A 20,848-nucleotide genomic window follows, 5' to 3' on the forward strand; every position below is an offset into this window, starting at 1 on the left:
ATTGCACCATTCATGAGAAAAACTCACTTCCCAAAGAGATTCCTCCCCTTTATGTAATGCCTGGTGCCTAGCAGTTAAAAACACATGTGCGTTTTCTGGTTTTATAGGATCATATTCTGCAAACCAATATTAATAAACTACATTAGTAAACATTTACTTAGAATCTCTTCATTACCATGCCTTGTCATATAAATTGTGACAGTTTGCTTTTTTATATAGAGAGAAATAGAGTCAAACATACATACTTTTTAAAATCAGGGCAAAGTATTCGTTTAGCTAAGCTTTCCACTTTGACGCAGGAAAGCCTTGGTGTGTCTATTTATTGCCTTTCTCCCTCATTAGCAAGCTTAATTATGTCAGAAGTTATATGTTTTTCTTTCCGTTGGATTCCCAAAGCACCCTGACAAAAAGTAGATACTCAACACATATTTGCTCAATGGATGAAAGAACTGTCCTTGAATTCGTACAAAAGGGAAGATCGAGGTTTAGAAAGACGCTGTCATTCACCTAGGATCACACAGCCAGTTAGGAGCAGAAACGGGATTCCAACTCAGGATTGTTCAAGTTTGAATCCCAACTGAGTCTAACTCTCCGGGCAACCTAGGACAAGCTACTACACCGCTCTGATCCTCAACTTCCTAAGCTGCAAAACAGGGCTAAGAAAGGTGGACTGGTTGATCCTCTGCACATTCCGGCGGTGGACTTTGTGAACGCAAACTTGGGTCCCGAACTCCAGCCCGAAGCCCCTCAGATCCGGAACCCATCACGGAGGACAAACTCTCCTGCGACTCCAGACCTTTGCGCTCCGCGCCCCGCCCGCCCCGGAGGGGCGTGGTCAAGGCGGGACCAAAGCGCGTACACGTGCACGGAGCGGAAGGGCTCAGGCGCGAAGTCGCCGGGACGTTAGAGGGAGCGCGCTCCAAGCGAGGAACAGACTCGCGCACGCGCCTCGGTCTCGCACTCGGCCTGCGCAGGCGCAAGCCCGCAAGATGGCGGCGGCTGGAGCAGGACGTTTGAGGCGGGCGACTTCGGCACTGCTACTCCGGGCCCCGCGTCTGCCGGTCCGGGAGCTGTCAGCTCCGGCTCGGCTCTATCACAAGAAGGTAGGAGCGGGCGGGACCGGGCGGCGGCGGAAGTGCGAGGACAACCGAGAGTGCGGGCATCCTAGCGGAGGCCCGGCCTAGGAAAGACTCTGCGGGGCCTGGGAACTGCGGGGCCCGAGAGGCCCCACTGCGACCTAGGGTACGGGCCGCCCCGGGCCCCAAAGGAGAGGCCGCCCCTCGCGCGAATCCGCCTGGACTAACTTTTCCTTCCTGCGCAGGGGCACTAACCGCGCCTGAAATAAAAATGACAGCTCCTGCTCATCTAATGGCCACTGCCCGTGGGCCCGGCCTCTGGCCGCGATCTCGTGCATCCAGCCTTTAAACCCCCAACAGCCCAGGAAGCAGGGTCCTGCAATGACTTGCCAGCCCGACACACAGCGGCGCGGGGTCCGGCTTCAGCCAAGGCTACCGCCCTGGCCAGGTGACCTTGGGCAAGTCAGTGCCCTGCGCTGAACCTGTTTCCCCTCTTGTCAAATGGGGTCTTAGCAGCCCCCCGTACTCGAGACCATGCCTGAGGAGTCCTCGGCAGGGTGTCTGGCACAGGGAGGCCACTTAGGGTGATGTTACTGTTGCAGGAGCTCAGAGCCTCCGAGTGGAGATGGACATGAAACGAACAGTCATAACGTTTTAATTTTTGTTTTCTGTTTGGAGTGGTGGTGAGCTGTGAGTAGAGATAGGTGCATAGGGAAAGTCCCTAAACATGAGACTCTCTCACTCGGGAACCGGTTGACTAAAGAATGCGGTGAATCAACCCGGGGCAGAAAGTCCAGATTGGACATTATCTTGTAGGTCCTTGGGCTTGGAGTCAAAATCCGTGGTTGGATAGCTGGGGTGGAGGTGGGGGAGGGGACTGGAAAGATCGGGATACTTACTGCTAACTAGTAAACAAACCTCAAGGTTTTTAAAGCCTTCCGTGTGCCAGTTTGAATAGATGTTTATTCTGTTCTGGCTTCCGCGCGTTTCCCCACGGACTTCACTCCTCCCCGCCCCAGGGATGTGTGTTGTTGACACAAGCCTTTCTACCACCAGGGTGCGCTGCTGCACCAGAGAGATTTCAGGGCCCTGAAATACAGTAATGAGATATTTATTTATTTTCGCACACAAAGGGACGTATTCCATAGCCTTGTTCCTCCTGTAACAGTCTCCTTGAGGCTTCTGGGAAACCCTTCCATTTCTGGACCATACTTACTTTTAGGATTTTCGAATAGTAATCATTATCCTTTGAGAACAGATTTTCTTTGGAAATTACAAAAATGCTGTTTGAGCCCAACTCTGGTGACTTGGGTGGTTAAAGGTCAAGTAATTATTTGTGGTTCAAAACCCTGCGGAATTAAGACAGGATTTTGCTGATATTTCGCCACTCTCTGGAATCTCTGAATTCATTCCCAGGTGAAATTTGGTATTTAGTGATGGCCTGCCAGGTTCAGCTTGCTGACTTCAAGGACTTTGCCATCAAAGTCGGGGAGACCAACAGCAAAAAAGAGTGACTGTGATTTCTGTTCACCCTCTTGTTTCAGGTTGTTGATCATTATGAAAATCCCCGAAACGTGGGGTCCCTTGATAAGACATCTAAAAATGTTGGAACCGGACTGGTGGGAGCTCCAGCGTGTGGTGATGTCATGAAATTACAGGTACCCCTGGTTCCCATCTTTACTGGTGGTAACGGTGACCCCTTTGCTTGTACAGTGCTCCATAGTTGACAGCAGTGTACAACATTGCATCTGGTCCCCATCTCAATTCCTGTGAGATGGGACAAGTCAGTGTTATAAATGACTCGAGCAGGGGCTGAATGCTAGTCATACTAGTAAACTACGCTGACCCTTTCTGACACAGTGAACTGATCTCACCTTTGTGCTCACTGTACCAGCCTAAATTCCAGTTTAGCTAAGTGAAATCTTTTGTGAATTTTACCAATCAAAGGAAAACCACAACTGTTCAGTTAGCAATCCCCAAAGAGACAGGAAACGCAATAAATCATACCTCCCCCACGTTGGAGATGACATGCAGGTAGTGCCCGGCGCTCTGGGTGAACCATAGCTTTCTCCACATCTCCTTCGTCACCGTGGTGGGCAGCTCGCCAGACAGCTTCATGACTATCTTGGAAAACAGAAACAAGGCAGGAGGGAACTACTACATGCAGTCTGGCACCAAAGGAAAAAGCATCATCCAGAGACCTTTACTGCAGACTCTCCCAGTGTTTAAAGACGCTCATTGACCCAGCAGCTGGGAGGAGAACCTCAGAGCCAAAAATCAGGCTAGGGTTGGGGGCGGCAGGAGGCATATTTTTTGGTTGATCTTTACTAGCTAGGCCTGTATAATTCTGTATAGTTCCTGCTTTAATCTTCTCGTCACTGAGCTCTTTGGAATAGAGGAAACTCAGTAATTAGTGCCCAAACTTTTAAGTGCGGAAAGCAGGACCAAAGCTGTCAGGGAGGGAGCGCCCCGTGGGCCTCCATGAGCACCAGGTTCTGTGGGGCACACCAGAACCTCTGCTAACTCCTGCCTCTTTTCTAGATTCAAGTGGATGAAAAGGGGAAGATCGTGGACGCCAGGTTTAAAACATTTGGCTGTGGTTCTGCGATCGCCTCCAGCTCGCTAGCCACCGAATGGGTAAAGGGGAAGACGGTAGGTTCCTGCAAACTAGAATTAAGTCACATTCTCCACAAACCTGGCTCTCAGTTAAGGGAAGGGTCTAGTGAGTGTAAACAAACAAACCAAAAACCTAAGATTTTTTTTTTCTAAATATGCTAAGAATTTTCTTTTTAATTTTGCTTACCGAGGTTTTTATTAAATTCTTCTCCACGTTGGGAATTACGGATAATTTTAAGTGTTTTTTAGTTTGGGGTTTTTTGTTGTTGATCATTTTTATTTGGGGGTTTTGGTGGTTTGTTTTTAACTAAATCGAAAAAAGATCCTCACTTCCCCCTCTAACACAATAGAAGTGAAAAGAAATCTTCGGCTTTCTCCAGGGTCACCGCTGTTATCATTTCTTAGAAGTCTAAGTCTGCTCTGGGGCAGTTCCGTTGTGGTTTGTTTTGTTTGTTTCCTCCCATTGTGCTTCAGGAGGGAGTGCAGGTGGCTTACAAGGATTCATGAAATAACAAACTAGCCTTTCTAAAATCCTGTCGCCATTAAAACCTCTCAGAAAAACCAAACTGCAGGTGCTCACCTTTGCAGCCCCAAGGGCCCAGGTTCTGGGAGCTGAGTCACAGAGATGTGTGCCAGGCCACATGCCGCCGGCTCCCTGTGGCTCAGGGCCTCCTGGCCGGCAAGGTCCTCAGGGCTGGGGAAGCAGAGACCTAACCTGTTCTGGCCGGAGGTGGCTGTGAAGTGATTTGTCCAGAACTATCCTCAGGGAAAGAGGAAATGAGACAGGGCACCTGTGCTCCCAGGGCCTGGCCCCGTGAATGTGATCAGAAAGTGGGGACAGGGCCTTTCTCTGACCCTGAGAGACTCCCATCTGAGTTTCCAGCAACAGAAGTTGAAGCATAATTCAGTGGAGTTAGTGGACTTGGGAGATTGGGGGGCAGGGGGGGAAATCGCTTTCCTTAAGGCAGCGGGGCTCCGTTCCATGTAGGCCTGCCTCCTGTTATGCCCCTGGGCTCTCGACAAACCCCAGGCATCCTTTTTAGTCCGCCTAGAGGAGAAAGGTTCTCCTTGGGGCAGGGGATGAGCCCCAAGAGCTCTCCTTCCAGGAGCTGTCTGTGCCCTTGGCCCAGGTGCTGCCAGCCTGGGTGCCACCCCTCCTGCCTCCCTGACGCCATCTAGCACTTAGGGTTGACGGGATTTATTCTGAACATTTAGTATAAGGACACCAGAGAAGCTGAGAGTCACAAAACCAGCGTAGAACATCACTGCCTTTTAAAAAAGGCTCAAGTTGCTGGCCTCAAGCAGATCCCTCAGAGACTCCTCCCAGGGTCCACTCCTGGCTCGTGGCAGCATCTCTGCGGGCCTGGCTCACCCCAGCTGAGCAATGCCGGTGCGTATACTTCGTACTTGAGGAGCCCAGCTGCAGCCTGGACGTGGAAGTGGGAGTCCTCTGTCTGGGGTTATTAAATGGAAATCGTCCCCCACCACTACCCTGTCGTGGGGGCCTCTTTGGCCCTTTCTATTTTCTGTCCCACCAGATAGAGCATCACTAAAACTTCCCGTCTGTCCCATCTGCCTCTCAGGTGGAGGAAGCCTTGACCATCAAAAACACGGACATCGCCAAGGAGCTGTGCCTCCCGCCTGTGAAACTGCACTGCTCCAGTAAGTGTCCCCTCCAGGATGGCGATGGGCTTGGACAGTTAGGGCAGTTTTGTAATGGCATCCACTTGATTTGTGACAGGGGAACGGCGAGTCCTTTCGGGTCGTGGAGTCCACCTTTACAGCCTCCGAGGGTTACAGCTCATGGAGTCCGTTCTCACAGTCTCCAGAGGGTTAGAGCCCAGGGTCTCACTGCGGCCTCCAGGGGAGTCCTGCGGGGGTGGTGTGGGCCAAGCATCGTGCCGAGCACGTTGTGGCCTCACTTCTAACCCTCAGGAATGTCCTCCAGTCCCCAGAGGTGTCATTACCTCTCCCCACACAGAGGAGGAAACGAGGGCTCAGGTTAAAGCCCTCCAGTCGCACAGCTCCTCAGTGGCAGGGCCAGAGTCTAAACCCCAGTCTTTGATTCCAGAATCTGTGCTGTTCACCCGGCTGTGGTGAAGTTGGGACCAGTAAAGGAGAAAATGCCGCTTTCACCATAATCCTGTTTGTTGTGCATTTCCTCACTTCCTTTCCAGATGCCATCGCTGTTGGGGTCTGCATCTGTGTATATGCAATGACTAAGCCCAGTTGTGCAATATGCCCCTCTGCACTCTCCCTGAGAGAAAGTCCAGATGCCTTAAGGCTTGTACTTGGCTTTCCATTTTAGTCTAAAGCTTTTCAAATCTCAGCCTTCTAGGGCAAGGAGGTTATGGGAAACAGTAGCCTAAACTTATTGATGGAGATTTACTGACCAAATTAGTTAAAAATCAGCAGAGGGCCAGGCCTCCTACCAGGGTAGGACTCACAAGAGAAGAACTGAGTGCCGCGGCAGGGATGGAGGTCTGCTGAGACCCGAGTTCTTTCCACTTGCGCTGGGATTTCAAATAGCCGTGAATAAAGGCCATAGCTTGTAAACATTTTCACATGGTTTCAGAGGAACCCCCCGCCTTTTCATTAGGCCTTCTCGGGTACTGAAACCTTTAGCCAACGCTCTCTGCTGTCATTCCAGCTCTCTCAATGTTTATTTTCCCCAAAGCCTCCCTTTTAATATCGACTCCAAAATAAAAGTTTCCACACTTGGGATCACTAGAGAGTGCCGGCAAATGCCATCCCAGGCACAAACTGGCACGACCTAAGTAATGCCATCCAGTGCCACCAGCACCCACCGCATTTATCCTGACTTCCCTGAGAGCAGCTGAGAACCAACATTTGTTGTGTCTCTCCTGTGCATCAGACACTTATGTATAAAGCCCTCACCCTATCCCAGCAAGAAAACATGATCGTCCAAGAGGCTAAGGAACTACCCTAGAATCTCGGGTATTTGCCGCACAGTCTGTCCCCAGAGCCGCCCCGCAGGAGGGATCCGGCTCAGGAAACAGCCATCGGCCTGCAGGCCTGCTCCTCGCCCAGCACCCTGGTGAGGTGACTCTGTTAAGCCTGTCCCAGCACCACTACCTCAGCTCTTAAAGATTCTCTTCCTAAGACTGTTCCTGCAGATTCTAGAAACTTAGGCTCTCTTTCGTTCTCTTACTTCCAGTGCTGGCCGAAGATGCCATCAAGGCCGCCCTGGCTGATTTCAAACTGAAACAAGAACCCAAGAAAGGAGAGGCGGAAAAGAAATGAGCTCCCGGCGAAGCTTCTCGCAGGTCACGTGGGCTGCTTACCCCCACCCCACGCCGTGCAGTCACGTAGGTGTTCAGAAGCCCTCGCACTACAATAAAAGCACTGTGAGATCCGCACAGCATTCGCTGTTCACGTTGTGACTCTAATGCAAGCAGAATACACAGTCTAGTTGCTCTGAGTCCTGTGGTTTCCTGCAGCTCACTTTCATCGCCTTAATCTAGCGTATGTCTGTTTTGAATTATGCATATGGCCCCCAAACTGAAATCAGTAGGTTTGGGTAGTCGTGAAGTGCACAGATATCTGATTTTACCGGAATCTATTTTGGGGAAGATTACCAGTAGAATGCCTTGGTTAAGATTATTTGGTAGGACCAAATATTGTACATAAAACAGATTTGCATATATATAATAAATAAAGGAATATAAGGCAGTGTTTGCCTCTGGTAAGCCTTGTCTCTTGGGTCCCTCACTCACCTCACAGGGCTGCCCTCGGCCCCTTGGGGTTTGTTCACAGATGCTGGACGGTGATGACTCGTGCACCTTTCCCAGCAAACTGGGCAGTAAAGACCAGGCATGGAGATTTTAACAAAGCCAGATGTCGATAATGTTTTCTGAAACAAGGCGGAAGATGAAAGGAGATGGCCATCACTTTTCATTCTTTACAATATAACAGGCTGACAACTCAAAGTCAGTCCAGAAGATTCTGTCTGTAATTTCACTAGTTTGTGAAATCCTGAAATCTGAGCAGCAATGGCTTGGACGCTACCCTAAAGCTGTGGACCAAATCCACAGAGGCCTGAGGGGTGGGGTTTAGATGCCAACTCCTAGGCCCAGGGCTCTGCTGCAGGTCTGGTCAAGTAGTTCCAATACCCGACTCTTGAGAACCTCCTGGGTGGTTCTGGGTGGAGGTGGGTGAGCGAGGCCCCTGGGAAGAACCTTCTTTTGTCCACACCTGCACAGCTGTGACAAATAGTTCACTGTGAACTGTCTACGAGTACAGTGACCTCAAGTTTAAAAACATACGTCCCTGGCTCAGGGACAAGTAACAGCTGTTCTAACCACTGTTCCTCCTACCCATCTGGCCCCAGGGTGGACAGGCAGGGGGTGCCATGCTGAGGCGCCCACAGTCACGCACCAGCTAAAAGCCCCACTAAAGGCCCAATTTTCTAGTGAAACATGATCTCAAAATGCCAGCTAAGGCTCAAATCTCCAACTTCAAAAGTAAGATGCTTTTGTTTTTCCCGATGTTCAGGCATAGGCTGGCTGCCTCTTCTCTTAAATATACCTTCTTTGTTTAAAAAAAAAACTCTGGGTTCTGGGGAAGGACACTGAACTTCAAAGGCCCTTCCCCCACCCCACCCCCCAGCCTGCGGGGAAGCCCACAGAGCAGGGCCTTCATCAGAATCTCAAATTAGAGCTGCTGGGTGGAGCCATGTCACATTGTCCCATGTGGCGTGTTCTACTGTTTAATTCACAGTCCCTCTAAGGCTGCGCTTCCCTCTTTATTATATGTGGCCGCCCTGCAATTCCCCACCGCTGTTCTTTGTGACTTTTTTAAATGAGACATTTTTGTCCGGGTTACATCCTCTGAGAGCTGAGGCTAAACTCTACACATCAGAAGCTGCTTGTAAACAGCCACGGCACTGTCACCAGAATAGCCCAAACCTCAAAATACGTGGTCGTGCAGCTAAAAGCAATGAACATTCTGTTGGAAGTTCCATTAAGAACACAGCTAGCTTCAACCACGCGAGGGCACCGTGCCCCTTCCTTGGGTGAGCTCAGGTCTAGAGATCTTGGCATCCTGTGGACCTCAGCACCTCCACATAAACTCTTCCACGGGGGACCCCGCCGTGTAACTCACAGCAGGCTCGCACACCCGTGCTCTGTATATTTGTAATCCCGTCCATTCTCGGGATGGCCCCCTGGGGTGGGCATTATTTCAAACAAGGAAACTGGCTCAGGAGGTCAGCAACTCCCAAGCCACGAGGTTGGGCTTGGGCTGGGTGACCCAAAGGCCATGCTTCTGCCTCATTTCCTTCTGGCAGAACTCAACACCGTCCGGGGCTCACCTGTGCCTTGAGCATTGGCGGGAAGGTGAACGCCCACGCCAGGTGAGCCCGGATCCATTCATTTGGCCAACCCACCTCCACGCGCCACGGCCCTGCGCCTCAGTCATCCAGGAGCCCAGTTTAACTCCAACGCCTGATTAAATTTGACGCTGTGTGGGTGGGGCTTGGGCACTGGCATTTTTTCAAAGCTCCCCAGGAGTTTCCAGGGTGCAGCCTTGAGTGAGAACCACTGTGAAGTGCTCTGCACTCTGCAAAGCAGTTTGCTGAAATGATTTCCGTGGGGACTCAAGGTCCTGGGAGAAGGTGTCACTTCCCATCTCCAACCTCCCTCTCTGCCCCTCCCACCCCACACATCTGCCTTAGTCTGGGCCTCCATCGTCTCTCTCCTAGCCTCCGCATTGGCCTCCCTGCCTCCAGCCTCACTGCTGGGATCCATTCCCCACTCTGACCCTGTCCCTCCCCTTTTTGAAACCTGTCCATGGCTGCCCGTTGTCCTTCCGACAAATTCCAAACCTCCTACCACATCGATCACTTAGCTCCAGCCACACTGAACCTTCCCTTCAGGCCCTATGCTGCACCCCCCGCCCGAATGCCCTCGCCAGGCATCTTCCCTTAACCTCCACTCAGCCTAGGAGCCTCATCTCAGATCCCACCTCCCCCGGGAAGTCTCCCCTGATTCCCCCAGGCTGAGCTAGGTGCCCTCTCTGTTCCTACAGTCTCTTGTCCTTCCCTGAGCCCGTAAATATCATGGATGGGTTTTGTACTTTGCTCTTTTCTTATCTTTCTATATCATTACTCAGAGACTCTTTTTTTTTTAATAATTTTTTTCAATTTTAAACAGATAATATACTATTTTCAAAAATTCAAACAGCCTGAAAGGGAACAGGATGATACATAAGTTTCCTTGCCACCCCTACTAATTCCCCAATCTCCCTCCTCAGAGGAATCTCTGGTACTTGTTTCTTAGGTGTCCTTCTGGAAATTTTCTAGGCATAGCCAACTATACATGTGTTTAAATAGACCCTGTTTTTTACACAAATGGTAGCACACTACATATACTTCTATATCTTTCTGTTTTCCTCTTAGCTGTATTTCTCCATATCAGTTCCTGTAGACCTGCCTCATTCTTATTAATAGCTACCCAGCATTCCATGTATGATGGTTCATAATTTAGTCTTCTACTGATGACAGCAATTCAATTATGGGACCCAGCTTCTGGTACAGCTCTTGACTTACTAGGGGCTCCGTGAATGCTTACTGAGTGGATGGATGATGGATGGATGGTATGTGAGTGGATGGATGGGTGCGTAGATGGATGGGTGAGTGGGTGGGAGGATGGCTGGCTGGAGAAACAGAGGCTCAGAGAGGTGAAACGGCTTGCCTCAGATGACACAGCAAGGAAGTGGTAAGTCAGAGCTCCAGCTGAGGTCCTCTGCCCACCTCCCACCCCCACCACGGCTATGACCACATCTCTAATTTAACCTTTCCTAGATGTTATTCCTGGATTCTGGCCACTTGGGACCACATCAAAATGCACTTTCACAGCTTCCCATTAAGAACTGTCCTGTCAAAACTAGCTGTCTCTGTCATGGCATCTTCTTAAAAGGCCAAGCAAATGAGGGGTGACTTTTGATGACTAAGGCCCCTTGAACTTGAGACAAGAGAGTAGACTCTGTGTCCATCCTCGTGATGGGACAGAAGACTTTCGGGTCCCACTGAGTCTTGGCAGAGTTAGGGGGACCCTGCAGATGAGCCCCAGCCCCAACCGGAAGATGGATGTGGAGCACATCTCTCATTGGTGGCTTTGGGGCCTGTCCACTTGTTTCCTCCATCCCTCAAGATGATATCAGCCAACCTCCCCAGAGAAGACCGTCTCTGCCCAGCAGCAGGGCACAGCAGAGTGAGCTCGGCGCACTGGTGTCAGAGCCGGTGGGTTCAAACGGCGCCTACCCCGTGTGACCTTGAACAAGAGACTTCAACCACCCCAAATCTCCGTGTATTCATCTGCAAAATGGGATGATAATAGTACCTACCTGGTCTGGTTGACATGACCATTAGATGAGATGAAGCATGTAAAGCATGTGGCATATAAAAAAGAGTGCAGGGCTTCCCTGCTGGCACAGTGGTTGAGAGTCCGCCTGCCGATGCAGGGGACACGGGTTCGTGCCCCGGTCCGGGAGGATCCCACATGCCCCGGAGCGTCTGGGCCCATGAGCCATGGCCGCTGAGCCTGCGCGTCCGGAGCCTGTGCTCCACAACAGGAGAGGCCACAGCAGTGAAAGCCCCGTGTACCACAAAAAAAAAAAAAAAAAAAATTGAAAAATAAATAAAAAATAAATAAGAGTGCAGGGCTTCCCTGGTGGTGCAGTGGTTAATCCGCCTGCCAATGCAGGGGACACAGGTTCGAGCCCTGGTCCGGGAAGATCCCACATGCCGCGGAGCAACTAAGCCCATGTGCCACAACTACTGAGCCTGCGCTCTAGAGCCCACGAGCCACAACTACTGAGCCCAGGCGCCTAGAGCCTGTGCTCCGCAACAAGAGAAGCCACTACAATGAGAAGCCCGCACACCGCAACAAAGACCCAACGCAGCCACAAACAAAATAAATAAACAAATTTTAAAAAAAGAAGAGTTCATAGACGTTACTGTGATTGTCATGATTACGCATGACTCTTCAGCCCCAGCTACATACCAGACACAGTTGCTGGGTATTTTATATAGATTAGCTCATTTATTCTGCACAAAAATCCTAAAATTCTATGATTATCCCATTTTACAGATGAGGAAACTAAAAGGTAGAGGGATGTGTCCAAGATCACAGAGCCAGGAAGTGGCTGCAGCAGGATTCCAGCCCAAGCTCTCAGCTTGCGACTGGTCTATTCTCTCTACTGCTGTTATCGTTATTATTGTTAGCACTGGTCTTATTATTCCTCATAGCAACTGTTACTATTACTACTATTGTCACTACTACTGCTACTATTACTGTTTTTAAAATACTATAAGGAATTCCCTAGCGATTCGGTGGTTAGGACTCGGTACTTTCACTGCCGGGGCCCAGGTTCAATCCCTGGTCAGGAGCTGAGATTCCGCAAGTCACGCAGCATGACAAAATTAAATGAAATTAACACAATACAATAAAATAAATGTAAAGTAAAATACTATAACTTCCAGGCTTCCAATCTATGATGTCTTTGCCTTGAGACGCACCCTCCCAGCAAGGCCTCCAAAAGTACAGAAAGTCGTCGTCTGGCTGCCCCTGTGCAGGGGACACACAGACGTGACTTCTGTCACACGTGGCTTGATGGGCAAGCTCACTCCACAGTGCTTGGTCAGACACAGGGCACAGCCTCAAATACCACCAGCACCCTCCCCGCCCAGCTATCTTTGGAAATGTCGTGTTAGACACTCCAGCCCCTGGCCTCATCTCAGAGAAGCCCAGATCCCGGAATAACTCCAGAAGGCCCAGGCCCCCCAGCTGAGGACAACCCTTAATGCCCCAGAGCTGCTGGTGCAAAAGAGGTTCCAGGGGCCTCCATCTGCCCCCCGGGGCCTCAGGCTGATGGATCAGAGGGAGCCCCAGTGGGGAAATCAGGCTGGACACCCCCAAACACCTCCCATCACACACGGCCCCTTTGAACCGAACCACAGGATATGAAGGTACAACCTTGGATGGGGACCTAGGGACATGGGTTCTAATCCCAGCTCTGCCATGAGCTCTCTATGGGACTGTAGGCAGGTACCTAACCTCTTTGAGCCTTGATTTCCCTTCCTGAAAAATCAGCAGGATACTAGCTCCTAAGTCAGAGGTTTGTTGTAAGGATTAAAAGAATGATCCCATGTAAAGTAAAAAAAGCACAGTGCCAGGCATGCAATAAGCACTCAATAAACGTTAGCTATCATCACCATCATCATCGTCCCTGTCATCACCACCATCACCCCCATCATCAACACCACCCCCATCATCGTCACCATAACCATCCTCAATACTATCACAGTTGTCATTGTCATTGTCATCACCACCACCATCGCCATCATAATTAGCAACATCATCATCACCAACATCAGCGGCGGCAACACTGTCACCATCACAGTCACTGCCATCATCATTGTCACCAACATCACTGCTATGGACTACATTGCACCCCCCTCCCCCAGATTCATATATTGAAGCTCAAACCTCACCTTGACTATATTTGAAGATAGGGTCTGTAGGAGGTAATTAAGGTGAAATGAGGTCATAAGGGTGAGACCTTAAAAGCAGAGGTCTCTCCACACGCGCTCAGAGGCCACGTGAGGACAAAGCGGCCATCTACTCGCCAGGAAGAGCGCTCGCACCAGAAACTGAGCCCTGTCAGAACCTCGACCTTGGACTTTCCAGCCTCTAGAACTGTGAGAAAAGAAATTCCTACTGTTTAAGCCGCGCCATCTGTGGTATCTTGTTATGGCAGCCCGAGCGGGCTGATTCATCCACCATCACCATCATCATCACCATCGTCATCCTCATCAGTATCAACATTATCACCCACGTCATCAACACCATCGTTATCACGGTCATTATCATCAGTATCAACTTTATAAACACCATCATCACCTTCACTGTTACAGGTCAGATTCCCCAGAAAGTTGACTCAGATGGAGTTAACGTGCAGGGTGTTTATCCAGGAGTGTTCCTGGGATCAACACTTGTGGAAGCCTGGTTTGGAAAGCAGGAGTGGGCAGAGGGAGAAGGTGGGCAGCAGGGCAGCCCCACCAAAAGTCTCCGCTGACCCCGTGGGGAGCTCTAAATCTGATGGCCCCTCGGAGTCGTCCAGGCCCCTACCACTTACAATCTCTGAATTTCATCACAATATTGGATTTGAGACTTCATCTTCTCACTCTTTCTTCCAAAGGAGATTTGCATCTTACAAGAAGACGAGCGAAAAGCCAGGCTTAGTGTAAACCATTAATGGAGGAATCCCAGGCATCTGCTGGGCTTACCATCTGGCGGCAAAGGAGCTTTGGGGGAGTTTCTCACACTGTCTCATTTGCCCTTGAGCCCCGGATTCGCACTCACTTTCCCACCACAGCAGGCCCCTGGGGACCATCTCCCTTCAAGTGGGTGTTCATCCCTTCCAACCCCGAAGGCTCGGGCCAGCGTGGCCCTGCTTCCTGGCAAGTCTTCTGGGGCGGCCGCCGGGATCTGAGTCTCCTCTCGACCTTTCCCACTCTTTTTCCTAAGAAGCTGAACCAAAGGACAAGCTGCTCGTGCAGGCCAGTCCTTTTCTGGCTGAGCAGAGGGCCTCAAGGGACAGAGCCTGGGTCCGCGAGGCCTGCGCAGAGCGGCTATGGGCAAGTGTGGGCCTCTCCCATTTGTCCCCCTCCGACGGTCAGCCTGGGAGGGGCCATTGCAGGGTGAAATGAGACCACACAGGCGAAGTGCCCAGGACAGCCGGGCACACAGTAGGTGCTTATTAAATGCTCATTAATCCACAGGACAGGCCCTTAGCAGGCAACACAGGGCAGAGAAGGAATCACGAGGGGGATCTCGCCCCCTGATTAATGTCAGGCAACAGCTTCCCATCAAGCCTCTCTCTGGCCTCCAAGGCCCTGCCTGTCCCCACTTTTGCCTCCCTCAGCCCACTGGCCTCCCTGCTGTCCCTCAAACTCACCAAACTCATTCCCACCGCAGGGCCTTTGCACTGGCTGGTCCCTCTGCCTGCAGCCCTCTTCCCAGAGCTTCCCAGGGCTGCCGCCTGCATCCAGGTCTCACTTCAAATGCCACCTCCCCAGACAGGCCTCCCCCACCCACCCTAGCATCACACTGTTCACAGCCGTCCCAGAGCGTATCGCTCTGGATTTCTCTTCCTCAGGGAAAGCATGCCTGAGGATTCATGAAATCTCGGATGCCTAGAACGGTAACCGCGTACAATACAGGAGTTGGTGCCAAAGCCTTATTCTGGCCACAGTCCCTGGAAAAAGCTAGGAGGCAAGACGCCCGTTCCTTACTCTCTGGGCAAACCTTTCTCCCTCTCTGTATCTGCGGTTCCTCTGTCTGCAAAACCAGGGGGCTGAACCCAATGCCTCCATATTCCCTTCCAGCTCAAACAAAAAGATTCCACATCCTTGGATAACTTCTCATTTTAGCCCATAACCAGCTCACGCCAGAACATGATTCATCTCTGCCGCTTTTGCCTAGCAACCCAGCCCTTCTCCCCACACCCCGGACCAACCCCGCCCCCAACCAAGACAAATTCCTGCCTCACCACACACCCGCCCCGCGCCCACCCCTCCTCCGGCACCCCAGAGAGGAATGCGGGGCTTCAAGATCCTCCCCTGTCTGTCTGCCACCAGCATTTTAATGCACCCTCAGAATGTCTCGAGCTATGTCTGGAACCAGATGGGGAGGGGGGCTGGTCCCCCCTGGGATTAGCACAGGAAACGGCAGCAGAAGTCAGGCAGGCGGAAAGCGCTGACCCAGCACGGGGAGATCATTTCTATTCTGATGCCTCACCCTCCTCTACCGTCAGGCTCCTCGGGCCTGTGTTTAGGGAGAGAGAAAGAAGGGACAGGGAACGTGGACGAGAGAGAGCGAGGTTCCGGGCTTGAGGCAAAATCAGTTCACCCAGATTGTCCCAGGGATGTCTCCATCCAGTGCCCCACGGCGAGAGAAAAGAACTGTCTCATCTTTGTAGAGACTGGAAAGCATTTGATAAACTTCAATACCCATCTGCAACTCAAAAATCCTGGCAATCTAAGAATAGAAAGGAATTTCCCTAACTTGAAAAGAGGACATTTACCAGAAAACTACAGCAAACATCATGCTCACAGGAAAACTTTGGAAGCACTCCCATGAAGACAGGGACAAGGCAAGGATGTTCACCACCACCATCGCCTCCACCATCACCTCCGCCACCTCCACCATCACCTCCACCATCACCTCCGCCACCTCCACCATCACCTCCACCAGCATCTCTGCCACCTCTACCACCGACATCTCCATCCACGCCCACCAACATCGTGACCACCTTATCACCATCACCTCCACCACTCCATCCCCACCGCCATCACCTCCACCAGCACCTCCGCCACCTCCACCACCGCCATCTCCACCCACGCCCACCAACATCATGACCAGCTTATCACCATCACCTCCACCACCCCATCCCCACCGCCATCACCTCCACCAGCACCTCCGCCACCTCCACCACCGCCATCTCCACCCACGCCCACCAACATCATGACCACCTTATCACCATCACCTCCACCACCCCATCCCCACCGCCATCATCTCCACATCTACCACCAGCATCACACAAAAAACAAGTGAAGGGCATAGACAGGAAGTGAGGAAACTGTCACTCATGGCTGGATCATCTACCTAGAGATCGTTCTTGAATGAACACTGACAGAGTCAGGTGATCTGCGCTGGAGACCAGACTCGGCCGTTACCTTTCTGGGTGGCTTTGGGTCTGTTTCCCCATTTGTAGCTGGAGTGGTAGGACTATACCAATTGTTTGCAAACTCGGCTCCACTGAGCCCTAGGGGTCCCTGCAGAGGCGGAAAAGGGGGCAAACAGGTGCCCTCTGGGTATCCCAACCCCCCTTCCAGGATGCAGCTCTGCTTTCATTTAACTTAGGATTCCTGGGAAGAGTTTGTTCAAACACAGAATTCTGCAGCTCAAAAAGCTGAAAATCAGTGGGTATCCCACCAATACACGTGGAAACTAAGGAGAGAAACAGGTAATTCATAGGAGAGGAACTCAGTGAGGTTAAAAGCTCCTCTCTTACGTGTAATCAGAGAACCGTAACGAAAACAACAATGGAATACCACTTCTCATCTCTTTGACTGGAAACTCACAGTGTCGTCAAGGGTATGGGGAAACGGAACCACCCTTAGACCAAGACAGGGATGGAAATTGGTGACGCATCTTGGAAAAGTCATTTGGCAACAACTCTGCAAACGCGATGCTTGTACCCTTTGCCTCGGCAAGCCCCCCAGTAGCACCTGGTGTCTGCAAAGACACCCACGTGCAGGATGGCCTGGGAACCCTTCATGACTCAAGGGCTGTCCAGCTCTGCCGCCTGTGATTCCCGTTCTCAAGCTCGCCCAGGTCCCACTCTGCCCAACACCTGACCCAGAGGCACCCTGAAGTGGCTCTGTTCTAGGGATACCTGGAGCCCGGGTAGCAGAAGTCTGGGCTCACACTTCAAACAGGTGACTCCCAGGTGTGAGTCCCCTACGCCAGGGCCGCCCTTTCCCCTAACGTAAGATAGAACCGCAAGGAGGATGAGCTGCCAGGCCAGACCCAGGACCTGAGCCCTCTCCCAACTTACCCGCTGTGTGACAAGTCCCTTCGCCCCTGGGGTACCGCATCCGTCAACAATTTACTGCGCAGGGACGCTCCCTCGTTGGTTTAAGGAAGCTGATCAAACCGACTTCGTAGTGATTTTTCACATGAAATCACTTATGTGAAAAGCAAACTGGGAAATGTTGACGATAGTTTTTATGTCCAGACCCTTTCCCCAGAAGCGAATCCTCTCTGAATATCCTCCCACTCAACAGGACTACCATCTCCTTAAGCCTCCCGCAGCAATGGGCACATAAGGGGTTTCCCTTTTCGTCACTTATTCTAAACAACGCTGGCACCAACATCCCATCTCAGGGCCCACACACCGGTATTTCTGTAGGCAGATTCCAGAAGAGAATCTCTGGGGCAAAGGACCAGGACACAGACAACCTTGGTAGATGTTGCAGTACGACCCTCCAAAAGGCCCCCCTCTCTCTCCCCGCAGTCTACTCAAAACCAGACAGTGCGGAGATCAGATCCGTACAAAGATGAGGTGTTCTTCTCTTGTGAGAGGCCAGGGGAAAAATTCAGAAGTGTCTCTAACTGGCTCCCCAGTGGCTGGCCCCGTCCTTCCAGCCAGAGCTCGTGCTACAGGCCAGGCTGCAGGGAAATCGGCCCTCGGGCCCAACCGGCTCAACTTACCTTAGATGGAAAAGGGCTTCCTGAGACTGAGGGTTTGCTCAGATGCTGGAGAGACCGTCAAAGGAACTGGGAGAACTCGTCCAGGGGTCTCTTAACGTGGGGGGAGGTTGATCTCCCTGGGGATGGATTCGAGAGGGTAAAAAAGCCAGGTTCTTCCAAGATCTTCTCGTCCAAGAATTGAGTGATTCTTTTTACTTCCGGAAAAATGGCGTCCTGCAGCCCCTCCCCCAGCTGCTGACAATAATGGCTCACACGGGAACAGAGTTCGAGGCCCGCCACTGGGTGGAATCCTTAATCCAGATCAAGCCTCCTTCTTTCCTTTGTGGGAGAGGCAGCTGAGCTCCAGAGAGGGTGAGCAACTTTCCTCAGGCGGCACAGCCAGGGACTGGGCAGAGCCAGACCTCCACCCCGGGGCTCCAGACCCAGGGCCAGTGCCTGCCTGGGTCCCCACCTCCAAGTTCACACCTCCAGAGAGCTCAGGGCTGTGAGCTTGACCCTGGACCCGGTGGACTCTCGGCGGCGTCCCCATGCAGCGTCTGGGGCGGGAGCAAAGCATTGGCTGGCGTTCAACAGACTACCTTGGTCATTCCCGGGCCACGTGGCCTCGCAGACCTCTTCAGCACACTCGGTAGTGAGGGGAGACAGGCCGCCTGCTGGGTGGTGGCGCAAGGGGCTGGGGTGCCACCCTCCCCCCACCGGAGTGCCCGCCCCACGCAAGGCGCGCGCAGGCGCAGTTTGTGAACAGGAGGGGCCAGACTCCGCTGCCAGCGGTGGTCAAAGCCCTCTTTCCTGCCTTTCCTCCTCGCAGACCACAGTGGATGCAGCCCCCGGCAGCTGTGGTGACGCCCCTGCCACCCGCTGAGCTGTGGGGTCACATGGAAGTCTGGACACATTGGCTTTGGGCCCCCTACTCCAACCCCATTATTCTGCATTCATGCACTCATTCATTCATGAATAGGCTTGTAGGCCTTGTGGAGCTGTGGTTAGAGCACTTCCTATGGGATACGACAAGCGCAGGATGTTCAAAGCCTGGCTCAGGGTCTTTCTGGCTGCGTGACCTTGGGCGAGTCACTTGGCCTGTCTGAGCTTCCGTGCCTCCCTCTAGAAGGTGGATAATATCTACACCGCCCTCAGCTTTGTGAAGACACAGTGTGTAGAAAGTGCTCAGTGCCACACTTGCCACACAGCGCTGAAGCCGTGATGGAAACAGGCCCTGGTGGTGGGATTTAAACCCTGAGCAAGGGCACAGGTGGGAGATTTGGGGGCTCAGGGGGTCGCTCATGTGCTCAAGCAGCATTTTCTTATCTGATTCTCACAGCAGGGCAGGACCTGTGGTTTCACAGGGAAACACTGAGGCTCCGAGAGGGCAGAAGTTGCCCAAGGTCACGCAGTCTGGAGGTGGGACATGAATGCTGGGATTCGAACCCCAGCCTTTCGGAGATGTAGACACCTTCTGCCCTTCCCCCACGGTGCCTGAAGGAGTTTCTGGCCAGTCTAAGCGTTTGGTTTGTTTTATAGAGGGAAACACAGCAGAGAGGGGAGGAGAGATGTTCCAGGTCATCAGGTAATTAATCCCACTGGGTCCCCCTCCCCTTTCCAACCTAGAAATAGCCCTAGTGCCTGCCCCAGATGGGCCCCAGTCCCTGGGCTCCCCAGCCCGTGTTGCCGGCCACGCCTCCAGCCGTGCCTGCCAGACAACGTTCAAGCCCTGGCTGGGGTCACTGCACCCCAGAGGGATAGGGGGAACAGCTGCAGCATGACCCCGAGCCCCCACTGGTCGCCAAACCCCTGCAGAGGGGCCCACAGGGTGAGGGTGACTTTTCTCCACCCAAAGGGCCACAGCAGCCTGTCTGTCTCTGGCCACGTCCGTCACCCCCTCCGTGGAGTTCACGGGACTTCCCTGGCTGCTGGAAGTGCTCAGATTTCACCAACCCTTCTAGGACCCTCTGCCCTGCCCCCCAAGAATAGATGTTTAGACTCTAAAGAGCCAAGCATCTAGAATCGCTGATCTCTTGATTCTGAAGCTTCTAAACCTAGACCTGGAAAGAAGAGGTAACTTGCAGAACAGCCAGACCTTTAGACACAGAAGTTTCCCTCTTTTCTCTTCGTGGGACACCGCACTTCACAGTTTACAGCTAACAAAAGCTCACATTCACTGAGCACTCGTGGGGGCCTGTTCTAAGCCCTTTAAGGGAATGAACTCAACTCCCACCAACCCTCCAAGGTCCCGTTTCACAGATGAGGAAACTCAGGCCCAGAGAGGTTAAGTGACTTGCCCAAGGTCACACAGCTGGGAGGTGGCAGAGTTGAGATTCCATCCCGGGTCATCTGAACCCCTAACCACCAGGCTACCCTGCCCTGCACCTTGTAAAGTGCATTCACATCTATTAACCTCACAGTATTGTGGGGAGACAGGGCAAGGGCTGTGGCCCCAGCTTTACAAGTGAGGAACTCATAGTTCAAAAAGGTGACATGCCCAAGTCACACAGCTAGGAGGACCCTTAATTGGGTCTCCTGGTTCCTTATTTCCGTATCCACTACCTCCCCCTTCCGTCGCTGTTCCCAATCCCCCGTATGCAACCCCAGTCTTTTCCCCTCTCCAGCCCCTCCAGCTGAGTCGGGCTCCCCAAACCCTAAGGGAGAGGCCGCAGGTAGACACCCTAAACCTGGACCCTCCGGCCCTCCAGGGCACCCTCAGCGTCCCTGCAGGTCCCCAGCGGCTGGTGGGACTCCATGCTGAGCATCGCAGAGGCCTCTGGCATCAGGGACCCTGGCAAGAGCAGATTTACGAGCAGGACTATTTTATACTTTGCAGCTGCCGCCATAAACCCTGCACCCGCCTGGGGAGGGGGAGCA

The 20,848-nt window shown here is 52.3% G+C and overlaps 1 protein-coding gene across 1 annotated transcript; it reads left to right on the forward strand.

Annotated features, from left to right (window-relative positions):
• Positions 1 to 844: 844 nt before the first annotated feature.
• ISCU (iron-sulfur cluster assembly enzyme) lies at positions 845 to 7,386 on the forward strand. Its single transcript, XM_027124456.1, has 5 exons — positions 845 to 1,103; positions 2,621 to 2,734; positions 3,618 to 3,728; positions 5,276 to 5,354; positions 6,871 to 7,386. Exons 1-5 carry the CDS (start codon positions 990 to 992, stop codon positions 6,954 to 6,956), a joined length of 504 nt encoding a protein of 167 aa, XP_026980257.1. The 5' UTR covers positions 845 to 989; the 3' UTR covers positions 6,957 to 7,386.
• Positions 7,387 to 20,848: the final 13,462 nt, after the last annotated feature.

Source organism: Aethalodelphis obliquidens, unplaced genomic scaffold (genome assembly GCF_003676395.1).
Source record: "Aethalodelphis obliquidens isolate GAN/ISIS:26980383/991018 unplaced genomic scaffold, ASM367639v1 scaffold28, whole genome shotgun sequence".
Lineage (NCBI taxonomy): Eukaryota > Metazoa > Chordata > Mammalia > Artiodactyla > Delphinidae > Aethalodelphis > Aethalodelphis obliquidens.

Excerpts from the sequence above, each read along its gene's own strand:
- ISCU (XM_027124456.1), top strand. The coding sequence starts at position 990 with ATGGCGGCGGCTGGAGCAGGACGTTTGAGGCGGGCGACTTCGGCACTG. Across the intron at positions 1,104-2,620 it reads CTCGGCTCTATCACAAGAAG|GTTGTTGATCATTATGAAAA; the intron begins GTAGGAGCGGGC and ends CTCTTGTTTCAG. Across the intron at positions 3,729-5,275 it reads AATGGGTAAAGGGGAAGACG|GTGGAGGAAGCCTTGACCAT; the intron begins GTAGGTTCCTGC and ends TCTGCCTCTCAG.